At 42.8% G+C, this 22,423-nt stretch overlaps 6 protein-coding genes across 6 annotated transcripts; 3 read left to right on the top strand and 3 right to left on the bottom strand.

Annotated features, from left to right (window-relative positions):
* Positions 1-1,707: 1,707 nt before the first annotated feature.
* On the bottom strand, positions 1,708-3,519 carry F4807DRAFT_213362 (uncharacterized protein). The gene is made up of 3 exons (XM_047993956.1): positions 3,387-3,519; positions 3,029-3,305; positions 1,708-2,961 (listed from the first exon to the last, which is right to left on the bottom strand). The coding sequence occupies exons 2-3, from the start codon at positions 3,084-3,086 to the stop codon at positions 2,117-2,119; spliced, it is 903 nt and encodes a 300-aa protein (XP_047851606.1). The 5' UTR covers positions 3,087-3,305; positions 3,387-3,519; the 3' UTR covers positions 1,708-2,116.
* Positions 3,520-4,269: 750 nt separating this feature from the next.
* On the top strand, positions 4,270-6,486 carry F4807DRAFT_463149 (acetyl-CoA synthetase-like protein; the record flags this gene model as incomplete). The annotated part of the gene is made up of 3 exons (XM_048001933.1): positions 4,270-5,152; positions 5,203-6,338; positions 6,394-6,486. 3 exons carry the CDS (start codon positions 4,270-4,272, stop codon positions 6,484-6,486), a joined length of 2,112 nt encoding a protein of 703 aa, XP_047851605.1.
* A 2,188-nt stretch (positions 6,487-8,674) lies between these two features.
* Positions 8,675-9,553, bottom strand: F4807DRAFT_463148 (uncharacterized protein; the record flags this gene model as incomplete). Its single annotated transcript, XM_048001932.1, has 4 exons — positions 8,675-8,854; positions 8,920-9,215; positions 9,304-9,389; positions 9,543-9,553. 4 exons carry the CDS (start codon positions 9,551-9,553, stop codon positions 8,675-8,677), a joined length of 573 nt encoding a protein of 190 aa, XP_047851604.1.
* A 2,000-nt stretch (positions 9,554-11,553) lies between these two features.
* F4807DRAFT_213311 (CDC45-like protein) lies at positions 11,554-15,051 on the bottom strand. Its single transcript, XM_047993955.1, has 3 exons — positions 13,925-15,051; positions 12,819-13,873; positions 11,554-12,768 (listed from the first exon to the last, which is right to left on the bottom strand). Exons 1-3 carry the CDS (start codon positions 14,687-14,689, stop codon positions 12,042-12,044), a joined length of 2,547 nt encoding a protein of 848 aa, XP_047851603.1. The 5' UTR covers positions 14,690-15,051; the 3' UTR covers positions 11,554-12,041.
* A 242-nt stretch (positions 15,052-15,293) lies between these two features.
* Positions 15,294-17,370, top strand: F4807DRAFT_437030 (Clavaminate synthase-like protein). Its single transcript, XM_047999009.1, has one exon. It carries the CDS (start codon positions 15,607-15,609, stop codon positions 17,209-17,211), a length of 1,605 nt encoding a protein of 534 aa, XP_047851602.1. The 5' UTR covers positions 15,294-15,606; the 3' UTR covers positions 17,212-17,370.
* A 2,578-nt stretch (positions 17,371-19,948) lies between these two features.
* On the top strand, positions 19,949-22,130 carry F4807DRAFT_437028 (cytochrome P450). Its single transcript, XM_047999008.1, has 3 exons — positions 19,949-20,406; positions 20,473-20,919; positions 20,978-22,130. The coding sequence occupies exons 1-3, from the start codon at positions 20,228-20,230 to the stop codon at positions 21,903-21,905; spliced, it is 1,554 nt and encodes a 517-aa protein (XP_047851601.1). The 5' UTR covers positions 19,949-20,227; the 3' UTR covers positions 21,906-22,130.
* Positions 22,131-22,423: the final 293 nt, after the last annotated feature.

The raw sequence follows: 22,423 nt of genomic DNA, 5'->3' as shown, positions 1-22,423 counted from the left end.
TAGCGTCGTTATCTTGTACAATGCCTCTCACATCGAAGGTTGGACGGAATGTTTACTCTGATGGTCGTTTTTTTCCAACTTCACCTCTTGTTGGTTTTGGTTTTTGTTCGTTCTTTTTTTCTTTTTCCAGATATCCAGGGCAGTAAGTAGTTAGGTACTCATTGCAACGACGCGAGTTGGCAATGTATGTGAATGTCAAACATACCAATACAAATTTTATAGCCTTCGCCTCTGAGTTAGCAATCAGGTTTATTTCGTCCCGTGATGCATGTTACTTGGGTAACCCGTGCGAGGCTGCCCCTGAATACAAAGCGACGAACTGCCAAGACGCTGTACTCCCGACGACCTGGAACCGCGTCCTCTGGGGAGCATGAGACACGTCGTACAGCGTCAAGAAAACGTGGTCACGGTTGCGTCCCCGTACATCACTAGCACGGACCGAAAACTCGGCCCTCTCGGCCATGCCTCGGCAGTTCGTCCACCGCTATTGCCGTTCCGCGTAGCCTGCCTCGTCGGGGTCAATGGCGAGGTAAGATGATATGATCTTTCTAAGAACCAGCGGCTCAGGAGAGCCGTATCTAGGAGTGTAGCCTCTCGTCTGGGAAGACGATAGTCCGAAAAATCGAGTCCTCGCGCCACTCTTTTTTGGAGTTTTTTGGAGTTTTTCTCGCGGTCCATTGAGCTAACAGAGCTTGGGGCTCAAGATCGAAGACTCCCGGGGAATATCGCGAATTGCCTGCTTTATTGGATCTTCTCAAGGATCCGAGCGCCTATCATAACATCAGGTAGGTGATCTAGTACCAATTTTATGGAATGTGTGGCTGGAATGTGGCTCGCTCGACATTACCTAGTCGTTTGACAACCAAGGTATATATGTATGAAGTCAGGGGGGTAGCTAGTGTTGGGTCTCCAAGGGCGAAAGTGGCACTGGATGTAATAGTATCGAGCAACGCCTAAACGGGGTTGGATGACTATCAGTTACCGATTCACGGCTTTAACCAAAGGTCGAATCTCCTCTATCTTCAATATCCTCAACATGGCCCATCAAATCTTGATTCACGCGTAAAGAGTAGTAAGCCGTGGTCGTCATGCTCGCAAGTTCTTGGGGGAATTTGGGGTTTCATATACCTATATGAGAAAAAATGTTGGCATTAGTCTTCAGGTATGCAGATTCGAGTATCACCGCGTCGGTAGTCGAAATACGACGCCATGCCGGCAGTTCTCCGCATAGCAACACTCATCTTATTGTCAACCATACCTGTCCGTACAGTGGTATATGCCGGTTTTATAGGCACTAGCTCCCATGAGATGTAGACAAAATTAGGTAATAGAATTATGCCTTCTACCTACCCGTACCGGCACATCCGCAACTAGGGCAATCTCAGGCTTTTATATCTTCCGAGTCATAGGTAAATTATAAGCTTTATGAGATCGCCATCCTTCGGGATCTACATCACGGTACCGTCCATACGGGCCGATCCTGCTAAGTCTCGGCATGTCTCGCTCCGACGCTGCTAACACTTATGTATGTATATGATACCACAGGTACACCCACCCCGGATATGAAGTAATATCATGCGATTTATATAGTGTCGTTTCGACATTAAGGGTCTTTAAGTCGTAGTCGAGACAAGGTAGCGATGGATGGCGATGATGATATGCAGGAGGCTGCAGTTCGCTAAGTCGATTACTAAACGCCGCGGACTAACCGGTAGTCTCATGCTCTTTACCCCCGAGTTTGTTACCGGTTACATTCAAGCAATTAGAATCGCAAATTTGCAAGTTTGGTTTACGTTTGTTTACTCCTAGATGGATGTACGTCGTCGTAAGAGTTTCTACTCTTACTGATCTCAGACATTTCGTTACTTGAGCCTCCACGTAAAACCGCGTTCTTAATTGCTGTACGATACATTGCGATGCCCAGATTTGGCGAATTACCAAGTTGTACGGCACATAACGCAGGAATATTCCGGGCCGGTACTGAGGTACGGTAGGATCCTTCGGCTTGAATAGATGCTAGCTTAGTCCTTATTTGGACTCCGAAGAAAGTCGAACGAGGCACGCATATACGAAGGGATGATTCTAGTTGAATGAGGAATGAGCATTACGTCGCGGATTACGATGGATTGCGTATCTCTGCTGCATCCCGCAATATACCTAGATGAACCACGAAGCCGGGATTAGATCGCAGTTCCTCAGTCAAGGCGTTATCAGGTACGCGCCACACCCGGAAATATCTACTGAACTCCTTGATCCAGCCTTCGAATATCTCCGGATCCCTGAGTTGTTGCGCGACTAAACAGACAGCTGGCTTATCGGTGGCGTTTTCATCTGCTGATCTCAATCCGCATACGTCAGCGCAAGTTTGCACTAGAGGTTGAATTAGAGTATCGTTATAGATACAATCGCAAGCAATGACAACGTCGAAGCTTTTGGCTTTATCGTCTCCGGTGAGTGACGACGTAACCTCATCTAGTTCCCAGTCGAGAGCCAGGAACCGTAACTCGGTTTTAGATTGAACCACCGTCGGCCTCCCTTTGCGTTTATGAGAGGTCGTGCTCGGTTTGCTAGAGGTTTGTAGATGGCTGTTTTCATCAATGTTCTTTTCTACAAGTCTTGCGACATAGGACTGATCTGTCAGGGTATATCTTGAAAGTAATGGTGCAAGGACCAATCCCACCAGGCCGGATATTCCGCAACCCAGTTCCAGGACGTTGGAAGAGGGTGATAGGATGCCAGATGTCCAGAGAAGATTGTCGGAACGGGCCAACCAATCAGCCACTAGAGGTGTGATTTTCCACACAACGGCACCAGTGGTGCTTCCCGGACGGTTCAAGATGGTTGGGGATTGGTGAATTACGTAGTCTTTGCCAGCAACGTTGATGTCCAACGTGGTTGATTTCGGGTCCACGAATCCCAGATTTTGAGAGGGGATGTGCTGAGAGAATAGTAAGAAAGTTTCTGACAATGGTGTGTTAGTTGATGAGGTCGGGCATTGAAGACGGCGAGATGCCGATTCTGATCTTGCCTTCTTCTGGATCCAATATCTCTAGCCCGAGCCGATCAAATACGCATCCCGAAGCCATTGTGATTTAGCCGCGCTGTCGTAGAGTCCCTGACACGCAAGTACTGAAGCCACATGCGAGTGGAGATGCTTTTTGATTCGCGGTGGGTCGATGCTGAGGTGCTGCACGTTATACATGTATGTAGGCAATCAATGTGCCGCTTGAAAAATTACGTGTCCAGCTACTTGAAGATCTTAAAGGATCATCTCAAACTTTACTATTATGAGTTGCGGCTTATTACTTGTCAGCTCGTTAGCTACTGGGTACATAGATACGAGAGGTAGGGCTTTCAATGTCTTGGCTAAATTGCTCTGGACATACAGTACGGTAGATGCTATCCTCTCATGCAACCTGATCCGAACTCCGATAATATTCTACGCGTTAGTTGGTAGCGGTAGTACTATAGTAGATAGTATTCTTGACTGCAACGTTGTTGTCTAATGGCCAATTGTTGGGGAGGTAAAAAAAGCCGGGGAAAAAACCACCAATTCGCTAGTCTTCTTTAGCGAGTGATGAAACAACAGGACAAGCTTGGGGTCAACAAGCAAATAAAGCATATATGCGTATGATACGATGAATATTAACTGAAGAAGTGAGAAGAAAAGGAGAAAATATAGAATAAAATTATCAAAAGACTCTAGGTAGCGAATTGGGAGCTTGGTATATGTACTTATGTAATTGAAGTTGCTGAAGGTTTAGACGGATTGTAACGAAGTTACTCTAGTGCCGTCCCTGTGGATCAGATCTCGGCACCCAGGGGAGCTCCATTTGGCAAGGTTGATTGGGAGTGGAGCCATACTAGTGTCGTCATGGGACAAGCTTGGAAGGTGAGAGTAACTCTGCAGCTGCCTGTGGGTTAAGACCCCATTGGAATGCCCCAAAAAGTCCGCTTGGCATCTTCGAGCTCACAGGAACCAAGAATCCACCAAGGAAACTACCAAGTAGAACACCAAGCCCAGAACGCCTTCCTCTCAGATCCATTGTTACCATCATACCTGGCACCTACCACGTAGGTAGCAACCTATCAAGTTCCATTGACGCCTTCCTTATAACTGTACTAGATAGTCGTCATCTGTCTCTCATCCTGCCTGTCCCGCCACTCTTGTTACATAAACGGCAGGACTAAGATAATCTGCATCACAGTTCCTCAACAAACATTCGAACCCCCCAAACTTCCGAAATTCCATAATAAAACAAAGCAACCATGGCGGCTGAGTGGCGTGAATCCAAGTTGAGGAATTTACCCCTTCAACCTAAGGCTACCGCAAAAACCCCGTATTCCATCGAGTCGCCCGGAGCCGAAGACGTCGTAGGAGAGACAAAACCACGCCGACATCCTCTGACAGCAAACGGGCTCATCACGAAACCGTCCGATGATATCAGTACTATATACGAACTTCTGCGTGTGAGCGTAGCCAAATATGGCAACGCAAAGGCCATGGGCTCTCGACGCCTTGTACGCACCCACCAAGAGACTAAGAAAGTGAAGAAGGTGGTGGATGGTGCCGAACAGGAGGTTGACAAGGCCTGGACGTTCTTCGAACTCGGTCCCTACGAATACCTTACGTACAATGACTTCGAGAAGTTGGTCATGAACCTCGGTTCTGGCCTGAGGAGGCTCGGTATGAACAAGGGGGACAGAGTCCATATCTTCGCCGCCACGAGCTCCAACTGGCTTGCTACATCGCATGCCGCCGCTTCCCAATCGATGCCTATCGTTACCGCCTACGACACGCTCGGCGAGGAAGGGTTGAGGCATTCTATGGTCGCAACCGGTGCCAAGGCAATATTCCTAGACCCCCACCTACTACCTACGCTCGGCAACGTCCTCAAGGATGCTACCGAAGTGCGTTATGTCATCTGGAATAACCAACATCAGGTCAGACCGGAGCACATGAACAACTTGAAGAGCAACTACCCCCACATCACGGTCAAGAGCTTCAAGGAACTGGAGAGGCTTGGTAGGGAAGATCCCGTCGATCCCGTGCCTCCCACGCCCGAAGATCTCTGCTGCATTATGTACACGTCGGGGTCCACCGGTACTCCTAAGGGTGTTCCTTTAAAACACAAGAACCTCATAGCTGCCGGTAAGTACCATCCCTACAATGGAACTATGCAATACTGATTTAGCGAATAGTTACCGGTGTTAGTGTTGTTGTCCAGCCATTTATTGGTCCAGGAGATAGCCTACTGACATATCTCCCCTTGGCCCACATTCTCGAGCTTGTCTTTGAAAATGCATCTCTTTATTGGGGTTCGACCATGGGATACGGAAACCCGAAAACCTTATCTGATTCCTCAGTCCGCAACTGCGCCGGCGATATTCGCGAGTTCAAGCCCTCTGTCCTTGTCGGTGTGCCGGCAGTCTGGGAGTCGGTCAAGAAGGGGATCACTTCTAAGGTCACTTCTCAAGGCGCAATCGCCCACAACCTGTTTTGGGGTTCATTGGCACTGAAGAGTAGGCTATTGGCGACCGGCCTTCCCGGAACTAGCGTGCTTGATTCCGTTGTATTCAGAAAGATTAAGGAAGCCACCGGTGGACGGCTCAAACTCTGTCTGAATGGTGGTGGCCCCGTCGCAAAGGACACGCAACGATTCATTTCCATGGCCATTGCTCCGATGGTCATCGGTTATGGCCTCACGGAGACAAACGCCATGGGTTCCCTCATGAACCCTCTTGAGTGGTCATCCGAGACGATTGGGGCGATGCCTGCATGTATTGAGGTCAAACTCGTCGACTTCCCAGATGCGGGATACTATGCGACCAATAAACCAAACCCACAAGGAGAGATCTGGATCCGAGGCGAAAGTGTCATGGAGGAGTATTACCAGAATGAGAAGGAGACCCAAGAGAACATAGCTCTCGGCGGCTGGTTCAAGACGGGAGACATTGGCGAATGGGCCCCCAATGGCCACTTGAAGATCATCGACCGTAAGAAGAACCTAGTTAAGACTTTGAACGGCGAGTATATCGCGCTAGAGAAGCTCGAGGCTATTTACCGGTCAACCCAAGTCGTGGCCAACATCTGCGTGTACGCAGATCAGTCAAAGGCTAAACCCATCGCGATTATCGTGCCTGCAGAACCAGCGCTGAAGCAGCTGGCCGCGGATAACGGGATACAGGGAGCAAGCCTCGAAGAGCTCGTTCACAACAAGAAGCTGAACGGCGTTGTGCTACGGGAGTTGCAAAACGTGGGACGAGCCGGTGGCCTGTCTGGTATCGAAATCATCGAGGGAGTTGCGTTATCAGATGAGGAATGGACGCCATATAACGTATGTTACTGAGATTTCCCTTCAAGCTGACATTGTAGCTAACCAGCATCCCCAGGGCCTTGTGACTGCCGCGCAGAAGCTTAACCGAAAGGGCATTCTCAACAAGTACGAGAAGGAAGTGAAGGCGGCTTACGGCTCCTCTAGCTAGGTGTTAGATGCTCTGGAGAGTAATACCTAAGCTGACTTGGTACGGGCCTGGTCAGGGATTTCGAAATGTAAGGGTGCACTGACGTACGCGGCGCAGGCGCAGGGTAAGACTGCAACTTAGAGCTAACGAGATGACGTTGCGTTGCGTTTTCGTTTTCTTTTTTTCCTTCTCACGGGACGGGTCTGTTTAATGCGATGACTTTGTTGCCTGAGCGTGTCTTTATACATGTAAAGTTATACATCTCTAGAGAAGTTAAGATTGTAAAGGTTTGCCCCTTTTGTTTCTTTCAAATTAGCTAGCTGAGGCGTGAGCTGGGTTCTGGGAATAAATGAAAATCGAGGGTGACCTCATATAGCAGTATGTGCCTATATATGGCATGTTCCAACAGGTGTGCCAAGGGCGTATTCTCGCTACTATATATATATAGCAACCGAGGCTTGTGAACGTGGTGGGGATCCCACCGAGGCTAGGGTTATGTAAGGCCTTTACTAGAATGAGGTAAGGGGGTTTTCTTCTGTTTGTTACTTACCTAGGGATCCATCGTATGGCTTACGCAAGGAATGGTTGGTGTCGATATCGGATGTTGGGTGTGATTCTTGTCGCCTAGGCTATAGATGGGCTAGCGGTTGTGAGTTGGCAGATACTACTGCGTGCTTCACTAGACGTCGGCTATAAGTGACATATATTGTGCTGGGCTTTTATAGTATTTTTGGACGGTATCAGTCTTTTCGACCTGGATTTTATATGCATTGTGACGGCTGTATTTGTACCTACCTTTGGTATGAAGGACAGTTCGAAGATACACATGTAAGGCCTGTTTAATATAGATAATAGATACGTACCTATTTAGATGTAGCTATAGTTATAGTCAATTGCGAAGAGCGAAGAATATTCTTTCTTCGTTTTATAGGCCATTGAAGTATTCAATAGTGAGGTCTCAAGTAGGTTAGTTGTCAGAGTTTAGCTTATAGATTTTAATAGTTACTTAGTCTATCCATTCCTATCGTATACCAAAGGGGGGACTTTACATGTGAGAATCATATGATATGTACATTTTTATAGCCTTACTCATCGCTTGAAGTATTTTTGATAGCAGGAGTTGCTGTGTCTTCCAAGACCTTGAATTTGCACGTATCATATTGCAAAGGTGCCTAGTTTCTTACTTTGATTCTGGTTACGTTACTCTATTAGTGGAGTGAACTGTTTACTTTGATAGGTGGTTCTCGAAACCAGAAGCACTTTCTCGGCTTTGAGTGTACTACCTAGTGAACGACATAATTCCTCTCACAGCTATCTCTTATACCCGCAAGGTACGGCCTATTCGGTACCCACTAAGCAGCATGTGAATATGAATTAACGAGACCCATAGCCGGGTTACTCTTGGCCAATGCCGGAAAATCTCCAATATATCTGAATCCTTTATATCAACCCCTTCATCATGTATATTGCGGTACTCCCTGTAAGTGAACCAAACTGCTGGGTCATTGGAACCGTGTGGAAGATATATCCTTGTCCATTGCAACTGTAGTCCATATTATTGTCTTACCAAGCAGCCAAGTAGTCTAAGCCATCGAAGTACAATAGGGTTCGATAGTTGGCGACACCTAGATGCGTGAAGCCGACTTAACCGTTGAAGTGCAACCCCTCTTGAAACAGACTAGACTCAAGCAGACACAAGGATCGATACGAGGTATCATCATGATCACTGTCTAATATGGTAAGTGGCACTGACGTCTAATCTTATATAGAGATCGCCTATCTAGACGCTACCTGCTGCGCCTCGTTCAGGGCCACCTGGAACATCCCGAAGCGACCGGGAGAACGAATATAAGTAGCTAAGCCTAGGACCCGGTTTCATGAGATGCGGCGTTGTTGTTGTCGATGCTCGACCATCACATTAGACTGCTCTTATCCAGAACACTATGCTAAAACCGGGACCTGGGTCGACGTACAACCGCGTTTATCCTTTCTCTTGATGAATAGAAGCCCGCTGTAGGAGATAGAGGAAAGGGAAAAATAACATGGACATTGGCAATAATCTTCCAACCCCGGAATTCTCAATACGGCGACGTCGCCATTTTTTCTTTATGTTTTCGGCCCATACTCCTTGCCCGGTCCTATTCCTTAAATGTTCCTCGCTTTGGAGCACTTCGTTTCTGTCCACTCTCCCCCGATTAGACAATAGGGATTACACCAGCCCGTCGTATAGGGACAAGGCGGAGACGATGGTCTCGTCACGTTTGCTACCCTCCTTGAATTCTTCCATGTCTAGACTACCGTTCTCATCTTTATCCATCATGCGGAAGATCTTTCTAACGCGCTTCTCCGGGGTATCTTCGTCTTCGGGGAGTTTTACCATCGAACCGACCTGTCCCAAGTTGCAATGTTAGTAAGGAATTCGCCCTTGGTAATTCTAGAATGGTATGTCCGCACCATCTTGTAAATCGCTTCCACGATTTTGAGCATTTCGTCATAGCTTATTTTGCCATCACCATCGATGTCATATAATTGAAAGGCCCAGTCGAGTTTGTCCTCCATTTTACCCCGACTCGTGACACTCAGGGCACAGATAAACTCTTTGAAGTCGATTGAGCCGGATTTGTCGGAATCGAAGACATTGAATACATAATCTGCAAACGAAGACGGATCACCAAATGGAAAGAATTGCCGGTAAATCTTTTGGAACTCTTCCTTCGTGAGCATGCCGGACGGGCAATCCTTTAGGAAGCCTAACACATAATGAGTACTTATTGGCCTAGTAGGGCGCTGCTGGGAAGTGGTAGGGTGAGAGAGAGAGAGAGCTCAGAGGCGACCAACCCTTATACCATTGCTGCAATTCCTTCTTGTCGAAATGCGTGGATTTCTGGAGTTCGGCTAGTTGCTCCTGTGAAAGCTTCGATTGACTATATCAACTCGCATGGATTAGAACTGTTTGGTTCTCGGTAAGGAGAACAATGGTAAGGGAGTATCCTTGGCGTCTCTTGCACAGAAGAGGGAATTCCCGGGTTCTTCGCGCGACAAAGGATACGGTGCAAGGTAATTCAAGACCGACTTACGATTTTCCCATATTTGATTCTCTAGTCTCGTGGCAATGGTAGGATCAATAAGCAGTTTCTTGGTAACGAGAAGGTGTGGCGTTCGTGTCGTGTCGGGACTCGCGAGGGCGGATGAAGGGGGGGTTGTCGATTATGCGACAAGTTGCAAGCCGAGTGATCGTAATAAGGTGGGGTTGTCGCAACGGTGAAGATAACAATAAAATTCCGACTAGGGAGGTCTTAAGTGTCGCAGGAATATAGAGAAAGACCGACAACCCGAAAATATACAGGTCAATGAAAAGTTGGAAATATAGGCAGTGTTTGCCTTTCGAAAAAAACACAGTAACGGGAACAATAAAAAGAGATAGACGGAAACAAGAAAGTTTGTGTTTTAATCCAATTTCTTGGAATGGGATGCGGCGGCTGGATAGGCTTGGATAGGCTGGATAGGCAGAAGACTAGTACAAGCCTCAATGATGCTTCGTAAGAACTCTAGAAACAATGTGGTAGGCCACCCGGCTTGGCTGATTCGGCCGTGGATCGAGGCTGGGCTGGCTGGGCTAGGTCACAATAAGGCGGCCTCGGAATAGGATTAGACTGCAAAGTGCATTCGTTAGTTGGGAGGTAGAAGGTAATCAGTGCAATCTACACATCCATATGCAAAGAGGGACTACCTGTCAGGTAGTGGAGGCGGTTTGTATCTGCTGTATGTAGGTTCGAAAAGGGGTGGGCCTCTTCGGATCACTTACATGATCTCTAGGGTCCAGGAGAGATACTGCGCTGATCACCTAGGAACAATTGCGACGATGTAATGCAGGTTGAGGTTATCTACCCCTGTTCCCAAGTTATGACCCTAAGATTGTCAGTTGAAATGTTTTGTATGTGTATACCCCCTGTGTGATGCAACAAATAGTAGAATGCTTTTCGGCTTTTTGAAAGACAGACGGCGATGTAGGAAAACAACAGAGGTTTAAGTGAGCGCAAGCGTCAATCCCTTTTCCTTGTTGGGAAGACCTCAGGACTTTTGAAGAATCAAGAAATGGATGGATTTAGTCAAATTCGAAGAATGGTGAATGAGTTGAGTTTTGGCTTAGTTAGGTACATCGAAGTCTCGGATCGAGCGATCCTTGTCCCTGGCGGGGTACCTAGTATGCACCACCAGTTTAGATCATTATGAATGGGGAAGCTGCCACTAAATCCCTGGATAACTCAGGATAGCGCCTGCTCTTTTTGCCAACTGCGAATTAATCCATTTCTACCCCTTCCAACGCGTATGACTGACGTAATTGGGCTAGTATAAGTAGCTATGTACCTACGAAATAAATGCCCGCGCATTCGCTTTTATGTGCACCCGTATCGTCTCTATTAGGTATATATATCCCTTCCATCTTTCCAATTGGATTACTTATGTCATTAGGCCTCGTTTTCGCCTCCAACTACGTAATACACAGGACGCAGCCAGATAATACATCTTGTTCCCTAATTTCGTGTTTCATGCGGAAAAGCTTTATTGCGAATTCGTCGTGGAGCCGGCAAAAAAGCTGATGTTTCACAAGAAATGGACTATTATTCCAATGTGCTATTCGTTCGTTAGGAGCATCGGCTCTAGACACCGATCCCTGGTTATAGACTACTCCTAGTAACGACGTTGGGAAGTGTCATCTTCGAACGATGCTAACCCTGATATGCAAGGTTACGGGCTATCCCGCTGAATCCGTAGAGTTCAAGCAGGGTTCATAGACAGAACCCGGGGTTAAGGACTACTCCTTATCGATCGGGGGGTCTAACTTCAATAAACTACGGATTCGAATGGTGACTTCACCGACTTGGGCATCGGTGGCCAGTTAGACACGCCGTCTAGAATCGGGATAGAGAGCGGGTGACGTTCCGAGATCGACCAAGGGCATTTGTGTTAGCTTTCCCCTTGTTCATACAGATGGTCTATGATAGGGGGAGACATCAATCTCGGTGAATTGATGGTCATCACATGCGTCCACTCAACCATCACTCTGTAAAGTCAAATACATTTTTGGAGCATTCAAGGCAAGCCACGATGATGTTGTGAGTGAGGATATTATGGATGGTAATCCTATACATGATCTTACTGGGTGGGTATGTATTGTAAATTTAAATGTTCTAGACTCATCTATATGAGTCACGGAGCTTTGCCTCAACGAGATGTTTAAGTAGGTAGACTTGAGTAGTGCTGCTCATTGGCATTGCATCCATGGTTTGGGCATATATAGAATTTAGTGCAAACATCGAGGTCGAATTAATGAGACATGAATGAATATTTTTATTCCCGGCAGAGATGACATCAGCTCTGCATTGACAGTATTTACAACGTTTAGACCTAACACCATTCCATTACCTGCCCATCGCCATTCATGCATCGTGTAAGCTCTAGCAATTACTGCAAATGCCCATACCACTTTTCTCATGAGGTGTATCTTTAGACGTCCTGAAAGGAGATTTCGTAGCCAATTAGCGAGCAAAAGCGTCCGAATGAATGAGATGATGTTAACCAACGACGGTCTTCTGGCTTAGGCTCTCAAGGAAGCCACCTAGGTCGTCTTTCCGAACTTCGACGACGCAATGCTCAAAGCTGTCAATTCGGACGCGTGCATTTGTCTCGTTAATAACATCCTGGAAGGCGCTGCCGAATTTGTTCAGTCCGTATCCGCGATCTTTGTGCTCCTCGATCTCGTCTTCCGAATCCGAATCTGAGTCTGAACCGTCGCTCTCTTCAGATTCTGTTTCTTCATCTTCATCGTCACCTGCAGCCGCCCTAGCCGCACGCTTCTGTTCTCTAACCTTCTCTTTGTTTTTTCGTCTCTGTTCACGCTCCTTGGCTTTCGCCTCCTTAGCTGCCTGTTTTACCTTTGCTGCCTCTTTATCTAGGAAGGCCGTGTCAGGTCCACCACCACCACCGGTACCTACTACCACATAGACACCCCTTCTCTCGTTTAAGCTTGCTGCAACAAGAGGCGTTCCTCGTCCACCATGGGCTAATTTGCCATGGTTGTCCTTCTCCTGCTCGGCGAGAGCCTCACCAACCCAGAGGGCAAGCTTTGTCAGTGCCGCAGGATGATTGAACAGAGGGACATCTGGTCCGTCTTTAATGACACAAAGACGGAAAGCATGCAAATGCTTGATTTGTTTTTTGTGAAGGAGTGAAGTTCCCGTTCGGAAGATGGCGCGATGGAGATATTTTGCCGTAGGTAGAGACTCTTTAAGAGAAGTAGGACTATAGAATATTAGCATAACGTTGTCACTTGTTTAGCCAATGCAACTCACTTTTCAACAGCATCGTATGCTTGCCAGAACCGACTGATCCATTCTTGGGCTTCGGCCGCTCCGCTTTCATCCTCCAAATCTCGTATTTGACTTGCTTGAAAGTGGCCACCGTCGATTAAAGCATTGTTTTTGCCTACCTCTAAAATGGCACCGAGGATCACTCCTACATCTTGCGCGCTGAGAGTCGCTAGATAACCCCAGCTCCGGACAAAGCCCCATCCATCCTTCGCGCCGGCTCGGTCTCCGCCATCAGTGTCAACTGATGGCACCATATCATCGAGGTTATAGAGAGATGCGTACTGTAGAAGTTTCGCTCGCAAGTTTTTCTTCACATCTAGTTTCATGTGCGCATAGCTTTGTTTGCATTCAACAAGGCTTACACCCATCTTGGCGAGCAACTTGTGTAAGCGTTTGACGCCACTTTCACTCCATATGCGTAGCCTGGAAAATAGGTATGGTGAATGCAGCATACTTTCGTAGAGGCTCCAATGTCGAATCAGCAAGAATCTTGGTTCAGGAGACAACTTGATATCTCTATCCTCGGGGGATTTGGCTGAGGTAGGAATGGTACCCTCTTCGTCTTTCGAGGATCTACTTATGTCAGGCGGATTAAGACGTCTAACTTCATCTCGTAGAAGTTGTCGTAGCCGAGCACCCCGGACACCCATCCAACCATTTGTTGGCCTAGCATCTGAGCCGCGAACTGTGACTGCGAGACCGGCCGAAGAACGGCCATACAGTTCCATGGATGTGACACCAACAATTGATAACCAGAGCAAATCGTTGTCTTCCCGACCGAGTTCTGATGCTAGGGAATAGATCATCGCGCTAATGGGCTCAGAATATGAGGATCCCATTCGATAATATCTCCGAAGTATACCTTCGTTCTCACTGCGCATCCTCAGCAACTTTCGTCGTAGGCTACGAGCTGATGGCCCTTTGGGGGGCTGAGCGCCACTAGGCGGCTGCTCGTCGGATCTAGAAATGTCGGCATCGCGTATAGATATCAGCCCCCGCTGGGGAGGGCGTTGTGGCGATTCGGGAATTGCATTAGACTAAGAAGGTGGTTAGCAAAACTCCTCGACTATGATAGGAGGGCGCCCTACAGAATTACTCCTTCTTCTCTGTTGTGGTCGACTGTCGTCCTCGCCGCTACTCTCGTCATCCCGATCTGACCAGGACTTCCTTTTCTGGCCAGAGCGTGGAGACTCGTCCTCGGCTTCGCCCTCACTTTCGGTATCGCTACCCCCGTAAGGCTCATCATCGTCCTCGATATCAGGCATATCAACCAACGCCAAATATGCATCTCGTTCTCTGCTTAATCCCTCTTCGATATCACCATCGTCGAACACTACAATCCCACCTTTTCCGGGCTTATACGAACGGTCGATTCGGCCTGCGTTTACACCTTCGGGGGCACGTGTTTGGTAGCTTGAACGAACGTCGGAAGCGGGTTCTAAGGGATAGCCGCCAAATACGTTCCCGAGATTCCATGGTCGATGAGAGTCGATAATCCACACTTCGACACCACTAAAGCTCGACTCCTCGCCTTCAACTTCGAGGCCTAAGATAGTGCCCATATCAACCATACCTCCTACACCAAGGCACACTACAACCCCCCCGGGTCCCCCATTTGATTCCATCATTGGCCTGACGAGGTCTTGGCCTACCCGTTCGAGGTCTCCATACCCAGAAACAGGGTGTATGGTATGTTGTATGTAATCATTCTTTAGAAGTCTGGTGAGGATGCGGCAGGCGCAGAGAGCGTCAGGTTCAAGAGCGACAAGAATTAGAATGGTGGGGGAATGCTGGTGACGGGTATGCTGAAGGTGAATGTAAAGTTTCGACAGGAGATCGCGCGGTAGATACATGATTTCGAAGTATCTAGACGCGTCTTCGGAGGTCTACCGTGGATTCATGGGATCGATTGAGGAAATTAGATATAATAAACACGCAATGAGACGAAGGCAATGGTAGAGGTGCGCAAATAGTGCTGGTTACAAGTAAGAGGCAAGTCGGCGACAAATCTCGACTCGCTCCAGATAATATGAATTGAGTCGCGTCAATGGAGATATTCCATAAACGATATGGATAAGTATGAGTGCCGTCACAGAGTGGCGTCTGGGGAACAGCAAACAAAGTTGAAGATCACGATCAGGGTTAGCGTAAGTGATGTACAACATTCAAATGTTCAAATGTTGATGGACGCGATTTGAAAGTGGGTAGACGCGACTTGGTACTTCGAAAGCGTGTAAAGCGTGTAGCGTGTGAAAGTACTGGGTCCATGCGAACTTTAATTGATTTTCGGGACTGTGAAGAATGCACTGTGCGGGACAACCCTTACTAATCCACTTTTGACACTTTCAGCCCAGCCACACAATCCCTGCATTTATTACATAATCATTTCCTTCCCGCCTCATTGAAACATAGTGCAATCGGGCAAAGCCAAGAGGATATCAATTTTCCACCTCTCATCGAAGAGCAAATTAATATCATTCATCCACCTTAGATTTGATTATTCTAGATCTTTGAACTTAGCAAGGTACTCTTGAAAATGTAGGCTTACAGCAAGAATACTAGATGGATCGTCTATTGCCTGATTAGGTAATTATATTGACATACATGGACTATTATTGGCCAAAGAATTTGGTGTTGCCCATATTTCAATCATATTTCAATCATTTGCACCAACTCGGTATTCGATCACCAAATCAACGCCTAAATATCATCCTTACTAGAAACATGCGAATGTTTCCTCAAATCGGAATAATATAAGCGTCCATTTAAAATGGTTTCGCCGTCTCCTGCCGTGCAGCTCCTTGAGCTTTGCATTGGAGCAGCATCTGAAATACAAAACGAATGTAATGCGATATCAACTGGAACGGATCAGCTTAGGGATGGTTCTCTAGCGGGTTGTGGTCCTGCTCTAGTTGATCTGCTGTCGCGACAAGCTTGCCAGATCAGTACTTACTATATAGAGCTGCAACCAACAAATCCAAATTCGACCGAGATCCCACCAGAAAAGCAAAGGCTTGTATTGAAGAGATTGGACGACATAATCTCTATTTCTTACTCCAAATTCTATGCCTTTCTTTTTAGAGACCTCCCGGTTTGTTGGCGGCAACTTTATACCGATGCAAGCATCCTAAAATTCTGTTTGAACATCCTTCGATTCCCACACATCTATGGCCATACAACAGAGTGCAGTCGATCTTACCAGAAGAATTTTGGTGGAAATGCTTGTGAATTGAGCGAGCTTTTGGAAACCCTCGATCTCGCATTGATTCTTGCCGGAGCTGCGGGTGAAAAACGGGGTAGGAAATGGGTCAACGAAGCCCTCGAGTTACTTGGTGCAGTTTGGAAAGAGACCACTAGCACCACAGATGTATCGACTTTCAAGCCGCCTATCAAGAGAAAGAAGTTAGATCATAGTCCAGATTTGGGTTCTTCAAGTGAAAAGCCTGAAATAGGGGCCGTGTTTTCAACGACTGAGCCATTCACGCCCCCTATAAAGCATCCCATCAACTGTGTCAATGCTCTCTCTATGGAGGATTTCCAAGCATATATGGATAATCCCATGGACTCGAAATTAGGGCCTGAGCCACTCATCATACGCGGCGCTATTGACCATTGGCCAGCTCTAACTACGAACCCCTGGGATCAACCATCGTATCTTCTCTCTCGGACGTTTGATGGTCAAAGGCTCGTTCCCATCGAGGTTGGCCGTAGCTATGTGGATGAAGGCTGGGGTCAGAAAATCATGACTTTTGGTGAGTTCCTGCATGAGTATATCGATCCATCCCTGGCTAGAACCCAAGGTAATTTGGGTGATGGCATCGCTCCCGCTTCACCACGAAATGGCCCAATAGCATATCTAGCTCAACACCCACTTTTTACCCAGCTTCCTATTCTACGAAACGATATACTCGTCCCCGATTATTGCTATACGGCACCTCCGAAGCATCCTACGGACCCTACTATTGACCAGCCGGAATTGGATGAACCCCTTCTCAATGCTTGGTTTGGACCTCCTGGTACCATCACCCCATTGCACAACGACCCCTATCATAATATATTAGCACAAATTGTGGGACGTAAATACCTACGCCTTTACTCGCCTTTGAATACGGGACGTATGCAAGCGCGAGGAAGAGAAAACGGGGTGGAAATGGGCAATACTAGCTTGATGGATGTCGGAGTTGTTGAAGGCTGGGATGTGGGCGCTGGATATGAGGAAGGTGGGCCGACTAATGAGGATCTTACTTCATTCAAAGAGATTCCGTTTTCAGATTGTATCCTGGAACCTGGCGACGTTCTCTATATCCCGATTGGGTGGTGGCATTATGTCCGCGGGCTAAGTGTAAGCTTCAGCGTGAGCTTCTGGTGGAACTAGGAGTCCGTTATCCTTTCTCGGCATAGAAAACAGCTTGAATGATTAGGTATTCATACTGGTTTATCTAATGATTATATGAAATCTACCCAGCAGTTCTACAAATAACTTTGATAATGCAATTAGAGAAACAATACGCCAAATTAGTCATCAAAACATGCGCTTAGGCATATTAACCCACTTATAGAGGGGTACCTTTAATGCTTAAACCTTATATAATTATAATTATAAACGGCGGACGATAATATTAAATCCGTTAACCCGTTAATTTATTTTATATATTATAATATATTTTTAATAAAAAAATACGTAAATTAAAATTAATTTTATTATAATATTAAAATAATATTAATTATTTTAAAATAATATTAATTAATTTTAATTAAAAAATTAAATATTTTTAAATATTTTTAAATAATTTTAATTATTATAAATATTACGTATTAATTTTAATATATTTTTTATTTATTTTAAATTTTTCGTTAATTATAAACGTTTTAACGTTAATTTAACGTATTATTTTATAAATTTTAAAAAAATATAATTAATTAAAATTTAAAATTTAAAAAAACTTATTTAAAATAATAAATTTAAAATTTTTTACCCGTAATATTAATATAATATAATAATAAAATTATAAAATTTTAAAAAATAATAATTTTTATAAATTCTTAAAAAAATTAATAATTAATTAAATAAAATATATATAAAAATATAATTAAATATATAAAATATTTTAATAAATATATAAAATTAAAATAAATAAATAAATAAAATAAAAAAACGAATAAATAAATAAATTAAATAAATAAATAAAATATAATTTTTAAAACGTTTAATTTAATTTTAAAATAATTTTTTTTAACGTAATTATTATAAAATTATTTTAATAATATTATAATTTTAAAAATAAATATTATTTTAAAATTATTTTTAAAATATATAAAAGTTTATTATAAATATAATATAAATATATAATATTTTAAATAATTATTATTATATTTTTAAACTTATAAAAATTATAACGTTAAAAAACGTTAAAAAACGTTATAAATTATAACGTGTTATAATATATAATTTCTTATAATTTATAAAAAATTAATTTATTTAATTAAATTATAAATTTTATTTAATTATTTATTAAATTTAAATAAATATTTATAATTTAAAAATAATTTAATTAATTATTTAATTTATTAATTAATTAATTAAATTTAAACTTAATTAAAATATATTATATAAAAAATAAATATATAAATATTAAATAAATTTATTAATATTATTTATATTATATTTAATAAAAAAAATTATATAATATTAATTATATATTATATATTAAATATTATAAATTATATATTATTTTAAAATTAATTTTTAAATAATAATTATTAAATTTATTAAAAAACTTTTTAATTAATTATTTAATTAATTATTTAATTAATTATTTAATTAATTTAATATTTAATTAATTTTTAAATTAATTTAAAAATTAATTATTTAAATAAAATTTAAAAACGTTATAATAATAAAAATATACGTTATAATATATTATAATTTATAATATTTTTTAACGTTATAATTTTTATAATATATAACGTTTTTTAATATTATAATTTTTATAAATTTAAAAATATAATAATAATTATTTAATATATTATATATATATATTATATATATTATAATATATAAAATAAATTAACGGGTTAACGGATTTAGTATTATCGTTTACCGTTGAAATTTAATTATAATAACCGGTTTAATATTATATATATATAAAAAATAATTTTTTTTAATTTAAACATTTACCCGGCGGAAAAACGGCGAACGATAATACCGAATCCGTTAATTTATTAATTTATTTTATATATTACGATATATATAATATATATATATAATATATTAAATAATTATTATTATATTTTTAAACTTATAAAAATTATAACGTTAAAAAATATTATATATTATAAAAATTATAATATTAAAAAACATTATAAATTATAATATATTATAACGTATATTTTTATTATTATAATATTTTTAAATTTTATTTAAATAATTAATTTTTAAATTAATTTAAAAGTTAATTAAATATTAAATTAATTAAATAATTAATTAAATAATTAATTAAATAATTAATTAAAAATTTTTTTAATAAATTTAATAATTATTATTTAAAAATTAATTTTAAAATAACACGTAATTTATAATATTTAATATATAATATATAATTAATATTATATAACTTTTTTTATTTTAAATTAATAAATATAATATAATATTAATAAATTTATTTAATATTTATATATTTATTTTTTATATAATATATTTTAATTAAATTTAAACTTAATTAATTAATTAATTAATTAAATAATTAATTAATTAAATTATTTTTAAATTATAAATATTTATTTAAATTTAACGAATAATTAAATAAAATTTATAATTTAATTAAATAAATTAATTTTTTATAAATTATAAAAAATTATATATTATAATACGTTATAATTTATAACATTTTTTAACATTTTTTAACGCTATAATCCTTATAAGCTTAAAAATATAATAACAATTATTTAATGTACTATGCATATATACTGTATACATTGCAGTATATAAAATGAATTGGCGGGTTGGCGGATTCGGTACTATCGTCCGCCGTCATTTCTTAGAAAATTATTGTAAAACCAACAAATTATGCTGTTGTAGAAGGCTCACTGCATGGGACAGCCAACCAAGTAATATCTAATGCATACACATATTCCCTTACGCCGCTCATCAAACGAACCGCACATGTAGCCGATTCCATAGTAGTTATATACTTAAAGTAGTGTTTGCCATATACCTACCTACGTGTGAGATATTACTAGTCGCAAATCTTTAGACCTAACGCTTTCAAGTGTTGCAACCCTGAGAATGCGAATTTGATTGATAAAATCCCCACCATTTGCAGTTGCACACACGAAGGCACATTAGCTTCCGTGAGGCTCTGCAAGATACCGCCCTTGGGCACGCCTCCAACATGTTCTCCATCTTCCCCATCATCGCAGGAACCGTTGCCGCGACCTACATCCTCCTGCTAACTCTTCTTCGTCTCACTCAAGATGCGGCCGAGCCGCCGTCAGTCAATGATACCTTCCCTTTTATTACAACTGTTTTAAGCACGTTATCTAAGGGCACGAGGCTTCATCGTTTGATGAGGTGAGCTTGCACCATCTTTCCCGTTGTTATGACAAGGTGTACTCGTGATAACATGAAAACCTTCAGGGATCAGTATAATCTGCCGATTCACACATTGCGACTGCCTGGTTCACGATTATATGTCATTAACTCCCCGGCTCTCATTACGTCGGCCCAAAGCCAAATTCAAACACTCTCTTTCACCGCTATACAAAGTGGTATCGTAACCAACATTCTTGGTGTTAATAAGGCTACCAATGAGATCATTGGTCGAGACGTGACGAGCCATGGAAACTATTTGACAAGCTTCCCCAAATACATTCATCCCACCTTGATCCCTGGCCCAGGCCTCGATGATATGAACAAGAGGTCAATCCAGGCTATGGCCAAATCCTTAGACGCATTAGTAGGAAAAGGAATCACGACAGTGAAGTTGTTCCAATGGGTTCGCCACGAACTTTTGCTGGCATTTACCGAAGGAGTCTACGGCCCTAGAAACCCTTTTCGTAATGCTGAGATGGAACAGGCTTGGTAGTAAGTGCAAAATGGCTTCGCGGCACATAGTTGACTACCTACTCACGGATTGTCTTAGTACGTTTGAGCCGGGGTTCATGATGTTTGCATTAAACCTCTTCCCTCGCCTGTTCGCCAGGAAAAGTTATCAAGCACGTGAATATATGGTGAAAATCTGGGAAGGTTATTTCGAAACAGGTTCACATCACCAGGGCTCCGAAATGATAAAAGCCCGCGTCAAGATTAATGAAGACTTCCAGATATCCTTGAAGGACACGGCAAGACTGGAAGTAGGAGGTACTCATGGCCTCCTCTCAAACACCCTTCCTGGGACATTCTGGACAGTGTACCACATCTTCTCCGACCCGGTAGTCCTCGAAGACATCAGGAACGAGCTCTCCAGAGGAGTCCAGAGCGAGGCCGATGGTTCATGTACTATTGACTTGACCTATATTAAATCTTCCTGCCCCATCTTGCTTTCAACATTCAAGGAGACGATGCGCATACATTCTACCGGGACTTCCACCCGTAAGGTCCTGCAGGACCATCGACTGGACAACAAATACCTTCTTAAGAAAGGGAGCACCGTCATGATGCCGTCAGCGGTACAGCACACCAACCGTCACGTTTGGGGGGACACGGTGGACGAATTCGACCACAAGCGCTTCGTGCCGGGCGCGAAACGCGTCAATCCGGTTGCGTTCCGCGGGTTCGGGGGAGGATCGACTTTATGCCCCGGGCGACAATTCGCATCCACCGAGATTCTCATGTTTTCAGCTCTCCTCGTTTTGCGGTTTGATCTTCGTCCCGTGAGCGGCAGGTGGACTGCGCCTTCGACGGCCAATTCGTCGATGGCGAATTCGCTTCCTGTGCCTGATTGGGATTTCGATGTTGAGTTGCGGCCTAGGGATGATAAGGACTGGAAGATATCCTTCTCGGGTTCTCATATGGAAATGGAGATAGCAGCGGAGGACATTGAAGGCGCTATCTCTGAACTGTCTCATTGATCTTGAGGTTTGGTGATGAAATATAAATTACCTATGTAGGTATTGATAATGGAGAGTTATCCTGGTGGCTCATTTTGGCTCGTTGTGGCTTGCTGTGGCTCAACATTGTTAACGTCGAAGCTTCACCGGAGAAGTCTTTGCTTTCAATTATTTCATTTTCTTAATGATTGGTAATGATGTATCTATGGTGTATAAACCTGAATAAGGAAACCCTATGTCTCTGCGCCTTTGTTCCCAATGGTAACTCCAGCCTGGGTGACCAAAACCGAGGCTCCCGGGGCCCTGCCGCAGCTCAGGGGAGATCAGGTTGCTTGTGCCACTTGAGTTTCTCTTCTCAGCGGTGTGATAATGCGATTTTCTATGTTTAGCAGTCCAATATTAGACAGCCCGCTGGTGAATGTGCAGGAAGCAAACGATCTCAAGGTGCCAAGTCGTAGAAAGGGCACATTAATATGTGACGCTTCAATCTATTGGATGTCTATGGTGGACGTGACACCCTCTGTACTCGCCGCAGCTTA

The sequence above is a fragment of the Annulohypoxylon truncatum genome (assembly GCF_022578515.1).
Source record: "Annulohypoxylon truncatum strain CBS 140777 unplaced genomic scaffold F4807scaffold_30, whole genome shotgun sequence".
NCBI lineage: Eukaryota > Fungi > Ascomycota > Sordariomycetes > Xylariales > Hypoxylaceae > Annulohypoxylon > Annulohypoxylon truncatum.
Note: the sequence above shows the minus strand (reverse complement) of the source record. Positions and strands in the feature narration are given on the sequence as shown.

Bases quoted from the DNA above. Each gene is read 5' to 3' on its own strand.
- F4807DRAFT_213362 (XM_047993956.1), bottom strand. From the start codon at position 3,086: ATGGCTTCGGGATGCGTATTTGATCGGCTCGGGCTAGAGATATTGGAT. The intron at 2,962-3,028 runs GCAAGATCAGAA...CACCATTGTCAG, and splicing joins GATATTGGATCCAGAAGAAG to AAACTTTCTTACTATTCTCT.
- F4807DRAFT_213311 (XM_047993955.1), bottom strand. From the start codon at position 14,689: ATGTATCTACCGCGCGATCTCCTGTCGAAACTTTACATTCACCTTCAG. The intron at 13,874-13,924 runs GTAGGGCGCCCT...CCACCTTCTTAG, and splicing joins AGAGAAGAAGGAGTAATTCT to TCTAATGCAATTCCCGAATC. The intron at 12,769-12,818 runs GTGAGTTGCATT...AATATTCTATAG, and splicing joins GCATACGATGCTGTTGAAAA to TCCTACTTCTCTTAAAGAGT.
- F4807DRAFT_437030 (XM_047999009.1), top strand. From the start codon at position 15,607: ATGGTTTCGCCGTCTCCTGCCGTGCAGCTCCTTGAGCTTTGCATTGGA.
- F4807DRAFT_437028 (XM_047999008.1), top strand. From the start codon at position 20,228: ATGTTCTCCATCTTCCCCATCATCGCAGGAACCGTTGCCGCGACCTAC. The intron at 20,407-20,472 runs GTGAGCTTGCAC...GAAAACCTTCAG, and splicing joins AGGCTTCATCGTTTGATGAG to GGATCAGTATAATCTGCCGA. The intron at 20,920-20,977 runs GTAAGTGCAAAA...GGATTGTCTTAG, and splicing joins GAGATGGAACAGGCTTGGTA to TACGTTTGAGCCGGGGTTCA.